Below are 19,947 nucleotides of genomic sequence, written 5' to 3'. Positions count from 1 at the left end.
GTCGGTCACCATGGTTCCCATTCCCATTTTTTTGTGGAGTAAGCCATGATTCGATTTCTTAATGAATTACTTTTAGCAGTTCCTCCCATGTGTGACTCCTTTCGTCAAGGCAAACCATGTGAAGAACAGCGTGACACCGCTGTACCCTGCACACATGAATGCTGGAGGGTCACTGAGACTTGTCCATGCAGTGGAGGCTGAGGACAAGGTGGAGGAGGCGGAGGCGCACTCTGTCACAGGACCAACGGCCTGAGAGCATGGAGGCGGAAGCGGCGTGACCTGTCCAAGTTGATGTTGTGGCTGTGCAGGAACCACATTTACCCAGTGGGCCATAAAGGACATGTATTGTCTCTGACCATAGTTACAGCTGCACAAGTCAGCGCTGCCAGGCAGTTTTGTACACACCGACAGGATCAAGGACTGGCCTACCTTCTGTTCTATAAGATTGTGCAGGGCTGGTACTGCCTTCTTCCAGCTATCAGTTCTCTGAAAGGTGCATAGTCCACCACTTGAAAAGGGAGGGACTGCAGCACAAGCAACTCGGAGAGGAGCACATTCAGCTTCTGCGCCGTTGGATAAGTGGGCGCATACTGTTTTCTCTTGGACATGGCTTCGCCGATGGATTCTGGTGGAATGACTGACTCAAAGTAAGAGGAGCAGGAGCATTTGGAGCAACAGAAGATGGGCATGATACACAGCTCCTTTTGGCATTGGTGGTGTAGCCTTGGCTGGTTGAAACAGGGAGTGGCTTGCCACTGTGTGATGCAGCAGGCTGGAACACCACATCGGAGCCACGGTTCTCCCATGTTGACGCTGCATATGTTGACGGGCCATGGTGCCAACATCGGGACCCTTGCCACGTTTCACCATCTGCAGACACATCTTGCATTTGGCCATCTTGCATTTGGTTAACCTCCTCCTAATGTTTGATAAATAACTGCCACACCGCAGAGTATCTGATTTTCCCACCAACAATCCGCACTGATTGACTGCTACTGCCGCAGACTCCAGGAACCCCTGTTTCACTACCTCCCGGGAAGGTAGGCTGCTGTGAAGCACGTGGTCTACCCGGGGCACGTTTGGCTCCAGACTTTCCACTTCTGCCACCATGCTGATTTCCAACCATGCTACAACCTTGCTGGCTCAGCTGCTGCCTCAAGGGCAACCTGCAACCCTCTTCTCCTGATGATGACGAAGCCCCTTCTGCACCCGGCTCCCAAGTGCGATCAGCTTCATCATCATTGAGTTGTGTCTGCATGTCAGTATTTGTCTACAACACCAGCAGGTGTGTACTTTTGCCTGGCCTTTCGCAGTATCTAGGCCCTTAAGAACTTGACAGGAACAAAATGGTACACCACTTAGATGTACGCACAGGTTACACTTAATAGAGGACAATATGCTTTTAGTGCTGTGCTCACCCTAACTAGCTGGCTACTATTAGCTTTTGAGTTGTTGTACACACCATTGCTGCAGCACACAGTCGCTGTGTAATACACCCAAAATTGCACTTTCTCTCTCAATCTCACTCCTTTCCCTATCAGTGCTTCTAGGCTGGATTTGGGCTTGAGGTGAATCGCTGCTGTAAAAAAGCTTTTCTGTGCAACACACTGCTCTCTGTCCCTCTCTGCAATAGAACGGTGACTGGGAGGTGAATCTCTGCTGTAAAAATGCTTTTCTGTGCAACACACACTGCTGTCTGTCCCCCCCTCTCTCTCTGTAATAGAATGCTGATGTGAATGGCCGCAAGATGGCTGCCGATTATATAGGGCTGTGACATCACAGGGGTGGCTGGCTGCTGATCATCCTGCCGACCCTTGTTCGCGTCTTCCCAGGATTCCTTGCCCCATGTTCTCACATGTATATCCACCATTTTAGATGCCTGGCCCCTGGAGCCTAGACAGCACTAAACAGAGTTTAATGAAGTGATTTGTGTGATCGAATTGCGTCGATATTCGCATTCGTTACGAAGAAAAAACCCGAAAATTCGTAACGTATTCGGATTCGTCAGATTCAATTCGCTTATCCCTAGTTAACAGCAGTTGCACCTGGGCCCTAAAGCCTAAGGGATCCAAAGACCACTTTGTCGCTAAAGTAAACAACAACATTATTATCTATTAGCCTATATATATATATATATATATATGATCATTTAACAGTGATGGTGGCTGTAGGAGGTGGGAGTGAAGGATATGGTTATGGATGGGACCTTCTCATAAATATACAAGAATCATAAGCATGAGCATTCTTTATATAGGGTAATCAGACATAAAGCACAATATTTATGTGCCAACCTTAATAGGCAATTCATGTATCCCACAAATCTTCATATGATGCAATGGCTTTATATACAAAAAGCTATAATTACTTACCCCCTAACCCCCCACAGGTCCTGCTGTAGCTCCTGTTGCAGCTCCTTCTGGTCCCCTCTGCTCCTATCTCTTGCCTGCTTCCAAGACAAGAGGCCATAGCAAGACTTCTTGTCTTAGAAGCAGAAGAGACAAGCAGAGAGGGACTGGAAGGAGCCAAATGTGAATTGCAAATTGACCTGTGAGGACCAGGAGTAGGTAAGCAGAGACTCAGCATTATATCAAGATTTTGGGAAGATTAATAAATATAGTGTAACATATATACTGGCAGATCGACTTTAATTACAATGTAAGTACATTCATATATTTGCAATAAATATGCACATGCAATGCAGAGAAGAAATTAAGTATAAACATAGCAAAAATAAGCATTGAAAAGGTAGAGTAATCAATCAAATGCAACTGCTTTCAAGCATATGATCATAGATAAGCAATTATTATTGGACATAACTTATATTCAGAAATATTGCAATAGGTTAGATGTCCAAGAAGGAAAGAAATGTATCTACAGAATGTTCCCAAGAGGTCCAACCACAGTTTGTAGAAAATAAAAGAATCTGAAAACCTTTGTTATCCTTTTGGTTTAACCTTAGTAGCTTTGTATAGGAGAGGGGGAGATCTGGCATCTGATCTCTCCCTTTCTTTCTTTTGCTGGCAAGAGCAGGAGCTACCACAACAACAGGAAAAGACATGTTAATCAAGCCAAACTGGGCAAGAAGAAGCCGGGAAGACCATCTCCTGGACACTTCCCAAATGCCATGGCTTGGCATTAAACTATGCTTTACTCTGAAATGCTGTAGGACTTAGTTAGTAGTAGGACTTAGTTATTGGTAATAGCCTGTCCAGATTTTATACTGCTTGTGGTTCAGACACTGTAATTTTACTTAGGGATTCCCTTTCAAGGCACTGTCTATTCCAGTGGTCTCCAAATTGTGGTCCTCCGAATGTTGCAAAACTACAACTTTCAACATGTACGCTAAGTGTAATTTTGCAAGACCACAGTTTGGGGACCACTGGTCTAGACTATTGGGGTTTTGCTTTGTTTAGCACACAAATGCACTTACTTTTACACTTTTCATGTCACTTTCGTCCAAAAGCTGAGATCACACAAATATTTCTCGCCAAGCAGAAGCGTGCTGCGGCCTCAAAGACACCTCTGTACAGACCTATGCATGTTTAGATCTCAAAGACAAGCCTGTATAGATATATGTATACTGAGATCTCAGAGGCAGCTCAGCAAACATGTATGCATGCTGAAATCTCAAAAATGTGATCAAACTGAAACTGAAATAGTTTATGAGCTTCTTTGTGTAAACATACACTTGGCCATGCAGAATGGGGACTGTGATCCTATCTTTGGGACCAAACTGAGTACTTTTATTTTTTTCTATTTAAACTTCAAATTTTAGCAAAAATTTTTAGGCTAAACTATTACGTTTACAAAAAGTAGGGATACAAAGTATTGTATATTAAATCGAATGTGCAGAGCATTAGCTTATTTATAAACCAAGGCAATGAGATTCTAATAATTAAAATGATATTTTATAGAGAATAGTAGTGACAATGTGTCAGCAACATTCATGGCTGTAGTTGTTCCATGCACCTGAATGCAGCTTCATGCAACATGAATTTTTATTATTTTCAGAAATGAAGGTCAGCCATAAAGGAAGGAAACAAGCCGTAATAAAGTTTTTGAGATTGAGAGTTGAGCGTCATTGTCTCAAAAAGATTGGAGCAATGGAGCGAAGGTTGATTCTGATTATAGAATGGTCCTTTCCATTGTATGACTTCATGCAAGAGTACCCATCCCAGATGTTGATAGGTCATGCACCCAACCAACCTTACAGAAGGATTTACCTGAATGATTCCACCTCTGGTTATGGGATGCTCTTAGGAGCCATTATCTATGCCATAAACATGGAATGTAACGGTCAGTTTAGTAAGTAACAGAAACGTTAGTGAAAACCACAGGTTGTCATAGTAACACAAAACAGAAAATGTGTAGTAATGTTACCAAATAATGTTTTGTTAAAGTTGTTTACATTATTGTAAAGAAGTCCTAGCAGCTACTTGAAGATACAGGGTTTAGTAAATACTTTTATTCCCCCAAAATAGCTATTTTTAATGTATTAGCAACTGGGTATTTACCGTGTCAAAGGGATGTATTCACGCAGTCTGCCAATATGAACACTGATAGGGCAATGTTAGACTGTGTAGGAGCACACCCCTAAATGGTACACCTACATTACTTTAATATAAGGGGAAGGCATGTATTTATTAAAGCAGACATGTGATGGGTAGTGAAAGATCATCCCCAATACCTCATCCATAATTCTACAATCAGCTGTGTCTAGAGAAAACAGTCATATATAACCCCTTTAACTTCAGCTATGTGAAGCTTTCTCATGGTCTATTGTATGCCAAATGTCTTCCTTAAATGTGTCTAAAATGACATGAGTATCTAGCATCTATAATCTCCTTGTAAATCTGGATCAAAAAAATTAAAGGAATTTAACTGCACATAGTCCTATAATATACTCTACCTAACTGGTCTTAAGGGTTTAAAAGCAATCTGTCAGCTGTATTTGCTGGTAAGAGCTGCAGACACTGTTAGATAGCTGTCAGGGTATAAAAAAAAATCTGTACCTTTCCTGGAGCTGATGATGGTGGCCTAACTTATAAATAGCTTTTTTTTCTCAAGCAAGTGCAAGGAGGTTGAGCCAATTTTTTTCACATGCAGCAGCCTGGTACACCTTGATGGGACTGTATGTTGGCCCAGGAGAGGCTTGGAAGGGAGAGTAATTAAATGGGCACCATCAGATCCAAAAACTGTTTATATGTTGTTACTGATGAAAATTAAAGACTTTTAGTAATATGGTTGTATAACATTTTTTTTATATTTCATAACAAAAAAATCATTTAAAAAATCCCACCACTAGGGGTCCACATACCTACTGGGACACTAACCAGCAGCATAAGGCTTGTCCATGAGTCATGGACAAGAGATGAACCATGGACAAGGCTGCATGAGCCGACACACCAATCACCTCCCGCCACCACAAGGGGGGGGCACCCCCCCCTTCCCCTGAGAGGATTTCTAACACTGTGAGAGGTATTTTTATTATAAATATAAGTAATAGAGGCATAAAAAAATGATGTACATGGTCAGGATTAGGTATTGAGTACTATATTCATTTTTTGCCTTCTTGACACTTGGCTGAGAAATACTGTAAAATGTTGGTTTGATTGAAAAGTTTGATATCAACATCAGCAGTGGGAAGAGTTTGGTTTGCTTAAATACCCTAACAGATATCCAACAGTGTCTGCAGTGCGTCAAATACAGCTGACAGATTCCCTTTACATTTTAAAGGTTTTTTTCATGGTCAAAAGATTAAATGACCTGAAACATGACAATAACTTTAGGGTGTATCTGTCTGGCATGTCATGCATAATTAAAAGAGGCATTATTGTTTAATTAATGTAATTCATTAGGACACATGTATGTTAACTTCATACATCAGAATTGTTAGCAAATGAGAAATTCAATAAAACTAAGTTGACTGAACAGTTGCTGTAACCCACAAGCAATAGTACACTGGTAAAAATGTCGACTATATATATAATCTATAGCATTATTATATCATTTTCTTTAACACTTGATGTAAATTTAAGATAAAATAAAGGTCTGTTCTACAAAAATAATCACAAACCATCACCTATATTAAACAATTATAATATCCTGCACTTATCTATAGCTATTTTTTAAGCATACTATTATCATTATTATTACTATAATCTAAAGTTAAATATGATACAAACATATACAATTAAATGATACTCACCTGTGCTACTATTCCTCTTATTAAAGAATGGATTTGAACTAGACTTTGATTTAGATGTCCAATATGTAGAATTAGAGCCTAAGGAACTGGAAGAAAGGGACTTGCCCAGATTGTCCGAGCTGACCTTCTTTGTGTTATTAGTGGCTGTTTTGCTCCAATCTGGAAAATAAAATTGTATTTGACTATTACTTTGCTACATAAAATATTGGAAACATAACAAAATTCAACACATTCCTTAGTATAATGTACAAATTCTGTATATGCTGTTGGAGCTTCAGTAAATAATCAAAAGAAACACGTGTAGTTAATTTGGAACATAATATAACTATCCCAGTCCCTGCACTCAAGTGCATCCTATCAGGTAAACATTGTTTCAGGTGCCTGCGTTAGGCCCTGTTGCTCAGGTGATGCTTTAATCTTCATTGTAGACTTTGCCTGTTTTGCACTGTTCCTTTATGAAATGTACATGATATTTGTTAGGAGGTATCATGCAGAGTGCACATGGTTGCCCAGTGGAAGGCCATCTAGCTAGGCCCTATTTGTGTAGGGGGAGGAGTTAATTAGTCTAGTCTAAGCCAGTGCTCACTCTAAGTGAATGTTGTTGCTGTGTGCAGAGCTCAGTGTGAGCAAGAGGCAACAGGAGTGTGAGGTGATTCAAGGGAAGCCTAAAGTAAATCTTCAAGCAAGCGACCACACCATTCTGCAAGTGTTCCCTGCCCAGGAGGACCCGGTGAGTCGACAGGCCACATAGCAATAGTTCATACCCTGGCAGTGTAGCGTTAATTGGACACTATTAGAACCCTAGTCAGTGTGGAAAGCCTCAGGATTAAGTTTGAAATCCCAAGTAAAATACTACAAGTCACAGCAAGTCTACAGGGCTCCCAAGGGTTATTCTGTTTCTCCTCCACTCTAATCTGCACTCTGAGGATTGTAACATCTACTTCTGCCTCAGTTATCCATAACCTGGCATCGGTGTATTTATTATCCCGTGCCTTGCCCATGGGAAACTGTCCTATCCTTGGACCACGTAGGTTAACGGTGCACTGGCATCACGAAGTGATACATCTCACCACCCCAAGTTACATACCATACAACAGTCTGTCTAACTCCACGTGGCTGCTACATAACAGTTAACATATCAACACTGTTCATGTAATTTTGAAAATAAATTGTTTAGCTTTTCTTGTACAGATAATAGTAACAGCTTGTATAATAGGTATAATCAGAATTATAACAACATACACAGCATAATATTAAACTTTTAAAAAGGGTTGTCCCTAATAAGCAATACTTATCTGTTTAATTCCTGCCACGTCTAGCAACACCACCCCAGTCCTCACTTTTTTATACAGGGCAGGTAGAATTACATGCCTATATACCCATGTCACCACTGCATCCAATCCCTGACCTCTGTCATCCTATACCATATTCTGTTGAGGCCAATGATTGGTCTGACAACCACTTTAACTGTTAAGTGTGATAGTTGATGGACTCAAAATTACTTCTTCTGAGTCTATAAGTTTGCATTCTGTGGAAAGTACAGCATTGTCATATAAAAATAATTAACTATTTCAGAAAGCAGGGTAGCATAGACCACTGTAAGATAACAGATAGACTGACAGTCTAAAGACTTACTCAAGTATTATCCAACATCATTCTAAATGACGCACTGGGTTATAATACAGGGGGTACAATTAAGATTGGGTCTTCTCCATTCCCACAGAGATTTATGGGATCAGTTTAAAAAAAAATTCTGTTTTTCTTATCACCCATCGTGAATTTACCTGAATTATCTGGTAGTCGAAGTTTCCCACAACATAGATGCCGCCTCCATTGTTTTTGAACATTTTCTTTCAATGCACAGTGGAAGACAAAAATAAATAAACCTATAAAGACCAAGGGAATGGATGTGAATAATAATTTGAGTGCATATTAAGCAACACAGAAAACAGATGTAAGCCCTAGTTCTCGTTTTCCTCATTCTAGGAAATAAAATCCTTTTTGACTCCATATATGGAAATCAGAATAATTCCCTGAATTAATGGCCAATCTTAAAAATCATGTGCACACAATCTCTTATGCTATTAAAGGGGTTATTCAGGTATATAAAACAGAGCTTATTTCTTCCAACAAAAAAAAAAAACAGCACCACCTTTATCCTCAGGATGTGTGTTATGACAAGTTGGCTCAATGGAACTAAGCTGCAATACCACACACAACCTAAGGACAGAAGTGGTGCTGTTTTGGAAGAAATTAGCTCTGTTTTTCTATCCCTGGATAACCCCTTTAAGGTATGCAGAGGCTTTTTAATATTATTAAATGAAGACAAATCAAGAACAAAAAAATGTATACAAAACATATAAACATTTATGACAACAGTTAAATTGTGAACATTTCATATATTTTACCTTGCAAGGAGTTGAATATGGTGAAAAGGTACAGGAACACTAGGGTGACACTTCCCCAAGCAAAAAAAGCAAAACCCCATGTCATTCCCAGAAGGAATGTGAGGCTGACCACACTGCGCAAGTTCCGTAAAACTTCTTCTCTAATGCTGCGATTCGTCCTTTTCCCATTTCTGCCGCAGATCTGAACCATTACCACAATGAACATGGCTATGTTCATCAGAAACATGACTGCAAAGTAGGCAGCACAGGTCACGTAGAAAACTGTGTTGTTTCTTATCCAACAGCTGAAAGAAAGCAATCAAATGTCTGCGGATTGGAACAGCTGATATTTATTCATATATTACTTCATTCATAGGTTATCTGCATTTCTGTGCTCAGGAATTTCATCTGCACCACGGTGTCCATATACAATGGCCACAGCAGTTAAAAAAAATTGTGAATATATACCTATGCCTTTATATGTAACAATGAGAATTAAAAAAGATGATTATTAGATGTATAATATACTTACAAGGCATCACCATTTCCATTAGCATCCTGTCCATACAAGCTGCTCCCATAGGCACTATCTTTATGTGTGCTTGCCAGGACGATCGCAACCACTACAGCAGGTACACCTGTATTGCAATACAAATCAACCACACAATAAACTACAGACAAAATCACATACTAAACAAATAATAAGAAAATAAGGACTTATACTAGTCAGCAAATATGTAGTTCAAGCAATTTCTATCATCTTAATATATTTTTTTAGTCGCTTTCCCTTCAGCCTGGTACCACTATTGACCCATTTTTTCTCTGAAGGAGGCCATAAATACAACAAATTTGGCCATGATCGGACATACATTTTAATGAAGCGCCGACTTTCAGCTGGGTGAATTTTTCCCATTGGGTGATTTCTACAACTTATAGGGCAGATTTAAAGTTGCCATCAATTATTTTGACAGGTGATCAGGGGTATCTATTGCCAAACTGACCCATGAACAAAATAGCAATAGCTAATTTATAGTGTTTTATTCATTGGGTCTTGATAAACATATTTGGGAGCTAGTTCTACCAACATGCCATGCACTAAAAATTTACAATGCGTTCAAATCAGATCAAAATATCATTCCTACAATGTCTCCTAGATACACTTACCCCAACCAATAATGCAGAATTTTAGAATATATCTCCGGATATAGGTATTGAACACTTTTACTAATGCTATATACATGTGCACAGCCTCCAATCCCATCCAAGTGAATGTAGCTAAAAGGAAAAAATGAAGCAATGCAGCCACGGCTATGCAGAGCTCATTAATTTCGAAGGAAGCCAACCAGCCATCCAAGAGGAAGAATAGGTTCAGGAACAGTAAGGCAGTGCTCAAGTTCATCAAGATTTTTGAAGGATAGTCACGTCTGATTTTTCTGGGGGGAAAAAAAGAATTGTCAAATTTTATACAGTAAACAGGTGTCACGTATGGCTAGAGAGCAACAAATGAAAGCTGAGCATTGGATATGGAACAGTGGTTGCTGACGACTAGAGTTGAGCAAACCTACAGTACATTGGCTCGTAGTGAACCTCGCGGCTCGGCCGTTGATTACTTTAGTCTTCATAAATTAGTTAAAGTTTCCAAGTGTTCAGGTTGGCTATAAAAGGTGGATACAGTCCTAGGAGACCTAAGACTTTCATCCCAGAATTTTCCAGGCAACCACTGCCTTTAGAAAGCTAAACTAATTCATGCAGACTAAAGCAATCATTGGCCGAGCCGGAAGGTTCCCTACTAGCCAATTTACTGTAAGTTTGCTCAACTCTGCTGATGACGAAAAACTAAACTACATCTATTCTGAATGGTTACCATTCAATGGTAGAATTCTACATTTGGCAATTCACAGGAAACTGAAATTATTGCTTTACTGTGACTTGTGTGCAACCATAGGGTTTTCCTATGGGGTAAAAAGTTGTGTAACAATGACAAGAATTCAGCCTATTACTGCAATATAACCACTACCTCTTCCCTTACTCTTTTCCAATGTTCCAATTTTACTATGACAGTCAAATGTTGCGGTGGAGCCCTAGTCTAAGATGTTATATGAACATTTTTAAAGAGGTATTGTCAACAAAAACGTTATCCCCACCTACAGGATAGGTGATAACAACCTGGTTGGGGTTTGACTGCTCGGACCCCCACCAATCCTGGGAACATTTGTCAAGTGCCGCCCCAAATGAAAGGAGCTATAGCTATATTAATAATAATAATAAAAATGCATAAATACATATGTTCCTGCACACTAAATACATTTGTTATTAAATGTAGCCTTGGCTGAAAGATTTATCATCTGAATTTTCCAGCTTTTGTATTGACCTTATTTAATTGCACCTGAATCATTAACTACTCCTTCTTTCCCATTCGATTACTTATTTTTACTATTTCTTTAAAAATAAAAAATAAACAATTGTGTAATGCAGTGCACACTTTTGGTTACTTACTCAAATGCAATGTAAGTTAGAAGTGTGGCAGCTGTACATATGGCAGATATCCCGCAGCCAATATATGTAATGAATGTAAGAATTTTTGTATTTTGACTGTCAATAAACTGGTCAGTTCTCTGAAGGTCCTACAAAAGATAAATGTGCAATTTATTTAAACACTTTACATGACTCTCTATTTTTTCAATCTAAATAGATTAGTGGACAAGCTCAACCATACATTCTTATACAAACACATACACAAATAAAAGCCTTCTAAATAAAATTAGAAATAAAAAAGCATACATTACAACATTTAGGAAAGATTTACTTAAAGGGGTACTCCACCCCTAGACATCTTATCACCTATCCAAAGGATAGGGGATAAGATGCCTGATCACGGGGTCCCGCCACTGTCTATGGCTGTCAAGGGCTGCTACGCCCCCTCCCATAGACTTGCATTGAGAGCGCATGGTGTGACATCACAAGGGGCATGGCTGTGATGTCACGAGCCCCTGGTGCCACACCCAGCATTCTAAACAAACGTTGGGTGCTGATCAGAGATCGCAGGGGTCCCAGCGGAGGGTTGCCAGGGTTTTTGGTGATCTTCTCTGCAATTTTGTGTACCTCCAAAAAAAATGTTGTGGCACAATTTGGTGCTTCTTATATTGGACACATACATTATGTGCTTAAACGGATATTCCAGGAAAAAAAACTTTTTTTTTTTTATATCAAGTGGCTCCAAAAAGTTAAACAGATTTGTAAATTACTTCTATTAAAAAATCTTAAAGGAGTTATCTAGGAATTTATTTTTTTATATGAACTGGTTCCAGAAATGTAAACAGATTTGTAAATTACTTCTATTAAAAAATCTTAATCCTTTCAGTACTTATGAGCTGCTGAAGTTGAGTTGTTCTTTCTGTCTAGGTGCTTTCTGATGACACCTGTTTTGGGAACTGTCCAGAGTAGAAGCAAATCCCCATAGCAAACTTCTTCTACTCTGTGCAGTTCCCGAGACAAGCAGAGATGTCAGCAGAGAGCACTGTTGCCAGACAGAAAAGTACAACTCAACTTCAGCAGCTAATAATTATTGGAAGGATTATGATTTTTTTATTTAGAAGTAATTTACAAATCTGTTTAACTTTCTGGAGCCAGTTGTTATAAAAAAAAAGTTTTTTCCTGGAATACCCTTTTAATATTTCCATTAATTATCAGCTGCTGAAGTTGAGTTGTTCTTTTTTTTCTGGCAACAGTGCTCTCTGCTCACATCTCTGCTTGTCTCGGGAACTGCACAGAGTAGAAGAAGTTTGCTATGGGGATTTGCTTCTACTCTGGACAGTTCCCTAGACAGATGTAATCAGAGAGCACTTAAAACAAAAAGACCAACTCAACTTAAGCAGCTCATACGTACTGAAAGGATTAAGATTTTTTATTAGAAGTAATTAACAAATCTGTTTAACTTTCTGGTTGATATATATATAAAAACGTTTTTTCCTGGATAACCCCTCTAAGGCTATGTTCACAAAAGTTTAAGGTGTATTTTAAGTGAAAATGAATCCCAAAAATTGTGGAAATTTTGTGTTATTTTTATTTTTTTTCAATATATGTGCTCTATATAAGTCTATGAAAATAGTTGTCTGTGCATACAGCATATAAAAAATTATAGTATTTGATGCAAACTGTTGACAAGATACCGTATTTATCGGCGTATAACACGCACTTTTAAGGCTAAAATTTTTAGCCTAAAGTCTGTGTGCGTGTTATACGCCGATACACCCCCAGGAAAGGCAGGGGGAGAGAGGCCGTCGCTGCCCGCTTCTCTCCCCCTGCCTTTCCTGGGGTCTAGAGCGCTGCTGTCGGCCCTTTTCACCCCCTGGTTATCGGCGCCGCTGCCCGTTCTGTCCCCCTGACTATCGGTGCCGGCACCGAAAGCCATGGAGAGAGAAGCGGCGCCGACAGCCAGGGGGAGAGAAGGGGCAGCGGCACCCATTGCCGGCGCCGCTGCCCCGTTGCCTCCCCCCATCCCCGGTGGCATAATTACCTGAGTCGGGTCCGCGCTGCTCCAGGCCTCCGTTGTGCGTCCCCGGCGTCATTGCTATGCGCTGAACGGCGCGGCGCATGACGTCAGAGCGCCGCGCCGTGCATAGCAACGACGCTGGGGACGCACGACGGAGGCCTGGAGCAGCGCGGACCCGACTCAGGTAATTATGCCACCGGGGATGGGGGAAGGCAACGGGGCAGCGGCGCCGGCAATGGGTGCCACTGCCCCTTCTCTCCCCCTGGCTGTCGGCGCCGCTTCTCTCCCCCTGGCTATCGGCGCCGGCACCGATAGTCAGGGGGACAGAACGGGCAGCGGCGCCGATAACCAGGGGGTGAAAAGGGCCGACAGCAGCGCTCTAGACCCCAGGAAAGGCAGGGGGAGAGAAGCGGGCAGCGACGGCCTTTCTCCCCCTGCCTTTCCTGGGGGTATATCGGGGTATACACGCGCACACACGCACCCTCATTTTATCATGGATATTTGGGTAAAAAACTTTTTTTACCCAAATGTCCTTGGTAAAATGAGGGTGCGTGTTATAGTCCGGTGCGTGGTATACCCCGATAAATACGGTACTTATTTGCCGACATATTTTTTAAAATATGACCACTTTTTTTTTATTGTTCACATATGATTCTTTTTCTCAGACATAAATCGTTAAAAAAGGATCCCTTTTAACTTAACCATATTAGATAATTAATTGCTCCTCCCATAAGGCTGTTAAATGGGACAGAAGGAATTTAAGCCTAGACTTTATGATAATGTGGGTGTGGTAATTTATTTTATTTTTATTTTTTTAAAGCATAAACATTAAAGCATGCTCTGAGCTGTTGGGTTTTCCAGAGCTCAAATCAACCACTTTTTATGTGGGAACATTAGTAAATTTGTAGGTTTCTTTAGAAAATGTAGGGTTGTTTGAGTAATTTGTAGGATTTTTTGAGTAAAGTGGAGAGTTAGTAGGGTTTTTTTAAAAATTTTAAAGAAATTCTGGTGGATGACACGTGCGGGAAAAAAAAACAAAAAACTACAATATCTACTTGGAAAAGCCTTAGTAAATGAGGCCCATAGTATCACAGGAAGGTAAATGGCAAAAAATGTGACAAAACGCAAAAAACTTCACCAAAAATTTGGTGTACAAATTGATAAGTAAGCTAAACAACATCTGGTATAAAAAGTTCTACTGAAGTCTGTAGATATGCTAAATTTATCAAACAGCATGATCCACTGCAATAAATTTGTAGATCTGCACTCAAATATTGAACCTACTACAAGGCTTAAAGGGGTCCTCCGGTGAAAAACATTGGCCCTCATTTACTAAAGTCCAACCAACTCTTTTTCTCAGTTATAGCAACTAAATTTTAGTCGCAACGTCTGTGCGACTGTTTATGCGACCAAATTTTATGCCGCACAACCGAGACTTTAGAAACCACTCGGAGTGTTTTTTTCACCCTGAAATGGGCGTGTTTAATGCAAAAATGGGTGTGTTCCCGACAAAAAAACAAAAAATACTCGGAATACTTCCAAAATAACTCTAAAAAGAAAAAGTGTGAGTTTGCCTCACACAATAATTTTAATTTTTTTAACACATTTGCAATATTAGATTTTAATCAATTTAACACCCAAGCTGATAAACACGGATAATTGTTGTAATGTTTGACTAATTATAACACATATATAACAAAATACTTTTGATTCATGAAAACATTTTTAAACAAACAAGTCTAAACCATTTTGACTCACACAACTAATTTCTTTAGCTCGGAGTTTGTGCGACACAATTGACTAGTGGGACACAAAAAAAAACATGCGACAGAAAAAAAACGAAATGTGCGACAGAATAGTAAATAAGTCTGAAAGAAAAGACGAGTGATATTGAAATCACCCAAGAATAAACACTGCACTCTTAGTAAATCAGGGCCATTGTTTTTTTTTTTAAATCAACTGGTGCCAGAAAGTTAAACAGATTTGTAAATGACTGCTACTTAACCTGTTCAGGACGCCGGGCGTATGCATACGCCCTGCATCCCGAGTCCTTAAAGGGGTATTCCAGGCCAAAACTTTTTTTTACATATCAACTGGCTCCGGAAAGTTAAACAGATTTGTAAATTACTTTGATTAAAAAATCTTAATCCTTGCAATAGTTATTAGCTTCTGAAGCTGAGTTGTTTTTTTCTGTCTAACTGCTTTCTGATGACTCACGCCCCGGGAGCTGTGCAGTTGCTATGGGGATATTCTCCCATCATGCACAGCTCCCGGGACCTGACATCATCATTGAGCAGTTAGACAGAAAACTTCAGAAGCTAATAACTATTGAAAGGATTAAGATTTTTTAATAGAAGCAATTTACAAATCTGTTTAACTTTCCGGAGCCAGTTGATATATAAAAAAAAGTTTTTGCCTGGAATACCCCTTTAAGGACTGAGGACGTATGGATACGCCCGTGGGAATTCCAGTCCCCGTCGCTAGCCAGTTGGGGACCGGATGGGGATTTTCCGGGTGATCGGGTCACCAGAGACCCAATCAGCCCGGAATAGCAGAAAATCGCATGTCTGAATTGACATGCGATTTTCTGCGATTGCCGACATGGGGGGTCTCATGGGGGGGTCTCAGGGTCCCTGGGCGATGTAACGGGGTGCCTGCTGAATGATTTGCCTGCTGAATGCCTGCCGGAAAATAGCGATGATCGGAGCTGTCAGGGACAGCCCCGATCATCTTGAGGGCTAGGAATGAGGTCGCAGAGCTGCAATCTCCTCCTATCCCCTGCCATTGGTCAGAACTGATTCTGACCAATGGCAGAGCAGGACAGTGGGTTGCCATGGCAACCCCCTGTTCTGCCCTCCCCTGGATGTCGAGGCGATTGTGGGAAGAAGATGGAGGCCGATACCTGCACGAGAAGATGCCTGGGGACCCGGATCTTCGCTGGAGACTGCTGGATACTGGATCAGGTAGGGAAGCGACGGTGGGGGGGGGGGGGTAATTGAAAGTTAAAATAAAACAATCTTACTGTGGCAACTACTAGGAAGGCCAAACTGCAACTCCCAGCATGCCCATACAGCCAAAGGCTGTCTGGGCATGCGGGGAGTTGAAGTTTTGCAACATATGGAGGGTCAAAGTTTGGAGACCACTGTTACAGTGGTGCCCAAACGGTAGCCCTCCAGATGTTTCCAAACTACAACTCTCAGCATGCCTGGACTGCCCAGGCATGCTGGGAGTTGTAGTTCTGTAACATCTGTCCCTTCAGATTTAGCAATTTTCATGAATATTTTGAAAATTGCTGCTCTACTTTGAAGCCCTCTAATTTTTTCAAAAAGCAAAAATATGTCCATTTTATGATGCAAACATAAAGTGGACATATTGTATTTGTGAATAAAAATAAAATGTATTGTGAATATCCATTTTCCTTACACGTAGAGAGCTTCAAAGTTAGAAAAATGCAAAATTTTCAAAATTTTTATGAATTTTGGGGATTTTTCACCAAAAAAGGATGCAAGTAACGCCGAAAATTTACCACCAAAATAAAGTAGAATATGTCCCAAAAAAACAATCTCAGAATCAGAATATTCGGTAAAAGCTTTTTCGCATTATTAATTCATAAAGCAACGGTGGTCAGAATCGCGAAAAAGGGCTCAGTCCTTAAGGTGAAAAAGGGCTGCGTCCTTAAGGGGTTAAAAATCTTAATCCTTCCAGTACTTATCAGCTGCTGTATAATATAGAAAAAGTTATTTTCTTTTTGAATTTCTTTTCTGTCTGACCACCGTGCTCTCTGCTGACACCTCTGTCCATGTCAAGAACTGTCCAGAGCAGGAGCAATTCCCCATAGCAAACCTCTCCTGCTCTGGACAGTTCCTGACATGAACAGAGATGTCAGCAGAGAGCACTGTGGTCAGACAGAAAGGAAATTCAAAAAGAAAAGAACTTTCTCTGTATTATACAGCAGCTGATAGGTACTGGAAGGATTAAGATTTTTTAATAGAAGTAATTTACAAATCTGTTAGACTTTCAGCACCAGTTGATTAAAAAAAATGTTTTCCACCTTTAACCCCTTCCCTCTTTGGCGATTTAAAATTTTTGCACTTTTGTTTTTTCCTCCTCACCCTCTAAAAATTACTTTAAATTTTCCACCTAAAAATCCATATGAGGGCTTGTTCTTTGCAGCAACAATTTTACTTTGGACCGTGTGGTTTAATTAATTATATATTTTTACATTGTGGACATTTACGCATGCAGCGATACCACATATGTTTATTTTTATTTTTATTTACAGTTTTTTTTTTTATTGGAAAAGGGGGGTAATTGAAACTTTTATTAGGGAAGGGGTTAAATCACATTTATTAACTTTTTTACTCTTTTTTTTTTTTTGCAATGTTATAGCCTCCATAGGGGACTATAACATTGCATACATAGATCTCTTACACTGTTCACTGCTATGCCATAACATAGCATTAATCAGTGTTTCTGCCACTTGACTGCTCCTGCCTGGATCTCCGGCACGGAGCCGTCATTAGGCGATCGGACAGTGAGAAGGCAGGTAGGGATCCTCCTTGTGTCCTGCAAGCTGTTCGGGATGCTGTGATTTCACTGCGGGGGTCCAGAACAGCACCACTGAGGTAACCGGCAATGTTTACTTTTGATTTAAAGTAAATACTTTTTAAAGGGTTAATTCTGGACTGGGCTTATAGTAACCGAGACCCATTGGGTATGATGCGCGCTCAGCTGCTGAGCGCAAAAGGACAAATTGTTAACCCCTTAAAGGGGTACTCCCACCCTAGACATCTTATCCCCTATCCTTGCATTGAGGGGATGGGCATAACGTCTCACGGGGGCGGAGTCCTGACGTCACGGACTTCCGTTTCCAGAGTCACGACTCAGACACTCCAGCGGTTCCGGTGAAAAACCAGGTGGGTGCCGCATTCAATAATGCGGGGGTCCCCAGCGGCGGGACCCCCGCGATCAGGGGATAAGATGTCTAGCATGGGAGTACCCCTTTAACGACTAAGCCATATATATTTGTGGGGTGAAAAAAACACGCCAATTTGTAGCTTATGGGGGTTTCCGATTCTACACAGTGCAATTTCCGGTAAAAATTACACCAATTTTTAATCTGTAGGTCCATACTGTCACAAGAATACCCAATTTATGTAGGTTTTATTTTATTTTACCACTTTAAAAAAATCCTAACTACATGCACCAAAGTCAGTATGTTTAAAATTGTGATCTTCTGACCCCTATAACCTTTTTCTTTTTCAGCATACGGGGCTATATGAGGTCTCATTTTTTGCGCTGTGGTCTGTAGTTTTTATCGGTACCATTTTAGTTTTGATGGGACTTTTTGATCGCTTTTTACTAAGATTTTTATGGTATATGAAGTGACCAAAAATGCACAATTTATGAAGTGACTTTAGTATTTTTTTCTGTGAACGCTATCGAATGTGCCCCACAGGGGGCTAAAACATGCAATCTTCTGATTGCATATACTGAATCAATATAATATTGATCAGTGTAATCACTGAATGGACAACGAAGAGGCAGGTGAGTCCAGTAAGCAGATCACGGTGTCTAAAAAGAAAGTGACAGTGTCCCGGCAGCTTAGCGGAGCTGATCGGGACATCGCTACATAATCGCAATGTCCCGATCAGCTCCGCTAATCTGCCGGGACACTGTCACTTTCTTTTTAGACACCGCGATCAGCTTTGATCGCGGTGTCTAAAGGGTTGATGGCGGGCATCAGCTCGATTGACAGTGCCCGGCACATTAGCCATTGGTCCCGGCTGCCCGTAGTAACCGGGACCCATAGGGTTTAACCTGTTCTCCGCTGGTGAGGGCAGTTTAAACCCCATTAATGGGACCAGGGGGTACAGGTACGCCCTTGGGTCGTTAAAGGGGTCCTCCAGTGGAAAACATTTTTTTAAATCAACAGGTGCCAGAAAGTTAAACAGATTTGTAAATGACTTCTATTAAAAAATCTTTACCCTTCCAGTACTTATGAGCTGCTGTACACTACATAGGAAATTATTTACTTTTTGAATATCTTTTTTGTCTTGTCCACGGTGCTCTCTGCTGACACCTGATGCCCGTATCAGGAACTGTCCAGAACAGGAGAAAATCCCCATAGCAAACCTATGCTGCTCTAGACAGTTCCTGACACGGACAGAGGTGTCAGCAGAGAGCACTGTGGACAAGACAAAAAATAAATTTCAAAAGAAAAGAATTTCCTCTGTAGCCTACAGCTGCTAAAAAGTACTGAAAGGATTAAGATTTTTAAATAGAAGTCATTTACAAATCTGGCACCAGTTCATTTAAAAAAAAAAAAAGTTTTCCACAGGAGTACCCCTTTAAATACCATTGTCCGAGGGCGTACATGTACGCCCTTGGTCCTGCATGGGTTAACCATTGTGTGAGGAGAGCCCTGCGGAGAATTCATGAATTGTTCATGTGGTCTTCCTCTTACATGTGTTGTCAGTCACACATCCCCTATTACATGAGCAGGGATTGGAACTATTCAATCTCTGGACCTATTACAGTAGCAGGACCCTTAGTATAACATACAAAAAAACACTTCTGTATACCTCCATGTGAATTTAATATACAAAAGTATACAGGTGAGATTTTATATAGAATGTGTTTCATATCGAAATCCATAATTTTAAATCAAAATCAGTTGTCAATTGAAAACTCTTTTTGCATAAAAATGCAATACAAAACAAAAAAAATTAAGCGCAACTATCAGATCTCACAAAAAATGAATTTTTCTATTACTCAGTACCTAATTCTGAACATGTGCATTTTTAAACCTCTTTTACCTATATTTATTATAAAAATACCTCTTTTCATTAGCTCACAGT

The 19,947-nt window shown here is 40.4% G+C and overlaps 1 protein-coding gene across 10 annotated transcripts in view; it reads right to left on the bottom strand.

Moving 5' to 3' along the window:
- Window positions 1–19,947, bottom strand: part of ADGRG6 (adhesion G protein-coupled receptor G6) — a 211,070-nt gene that overhangs the window by 10,293 nt on the left and 180,830 nt on the right. For 9 of the 10 annotated variants that reach the window (XM_056567247.1, XM_056567246.1, XM_056567249.1 and 6 more), the window contains 6 exons: window positions 11,092–11,219; window positions 9,760–10,028; window positions 9,128–9,233; window positions 8,617–8,900; window positions 7,993–8,094; window positions 6,209–6,367 (listed from right to left, as the gene is read on the bottom strand). In XM_056567247.1, the coding sequence (XP_056423222.1) occupies window positions 6,209–6,367; window positions 7,993–8,094; window positions 8,617–8,900; window positions 9,128–9,233; window positions 9,760–10,028; window positions 11,092–11,219 (1,048 nt within the window). Of the gene's footprint in view, window positions 1–4,223; window positions 4,271–6,208; window positions 6,368–7,992; window positions 8,095–8,616; window positions 8,901–9,127; window positions 9,234–9,759; window positions 10,029–11,091; window positions 11,220–19,947 lie in introns of all 10 variants that reach the window. The other variant, XM_056567250.1, reaches the window with a different exon arrangement.

Source organism: Hyla sarda, chromosome 3 (assembly GCF_029499605.1).
Source record: "Hyla sarda isolate aHylSar1 chromosome 3, aHylSar1.hap1, whole genome shotgun sequence".
NCBI classification, from domain to species: domain Eukaryota; kingdom Metazoa; phylum Chordata; class Amphibia; order Anura; family Hylidae; genus Hyla; species Hyla sarda.
Note: the sequence above shows the minus strand (reverse complement) of the source record. Positions and strands in the feature narration are given on the sequence as shown.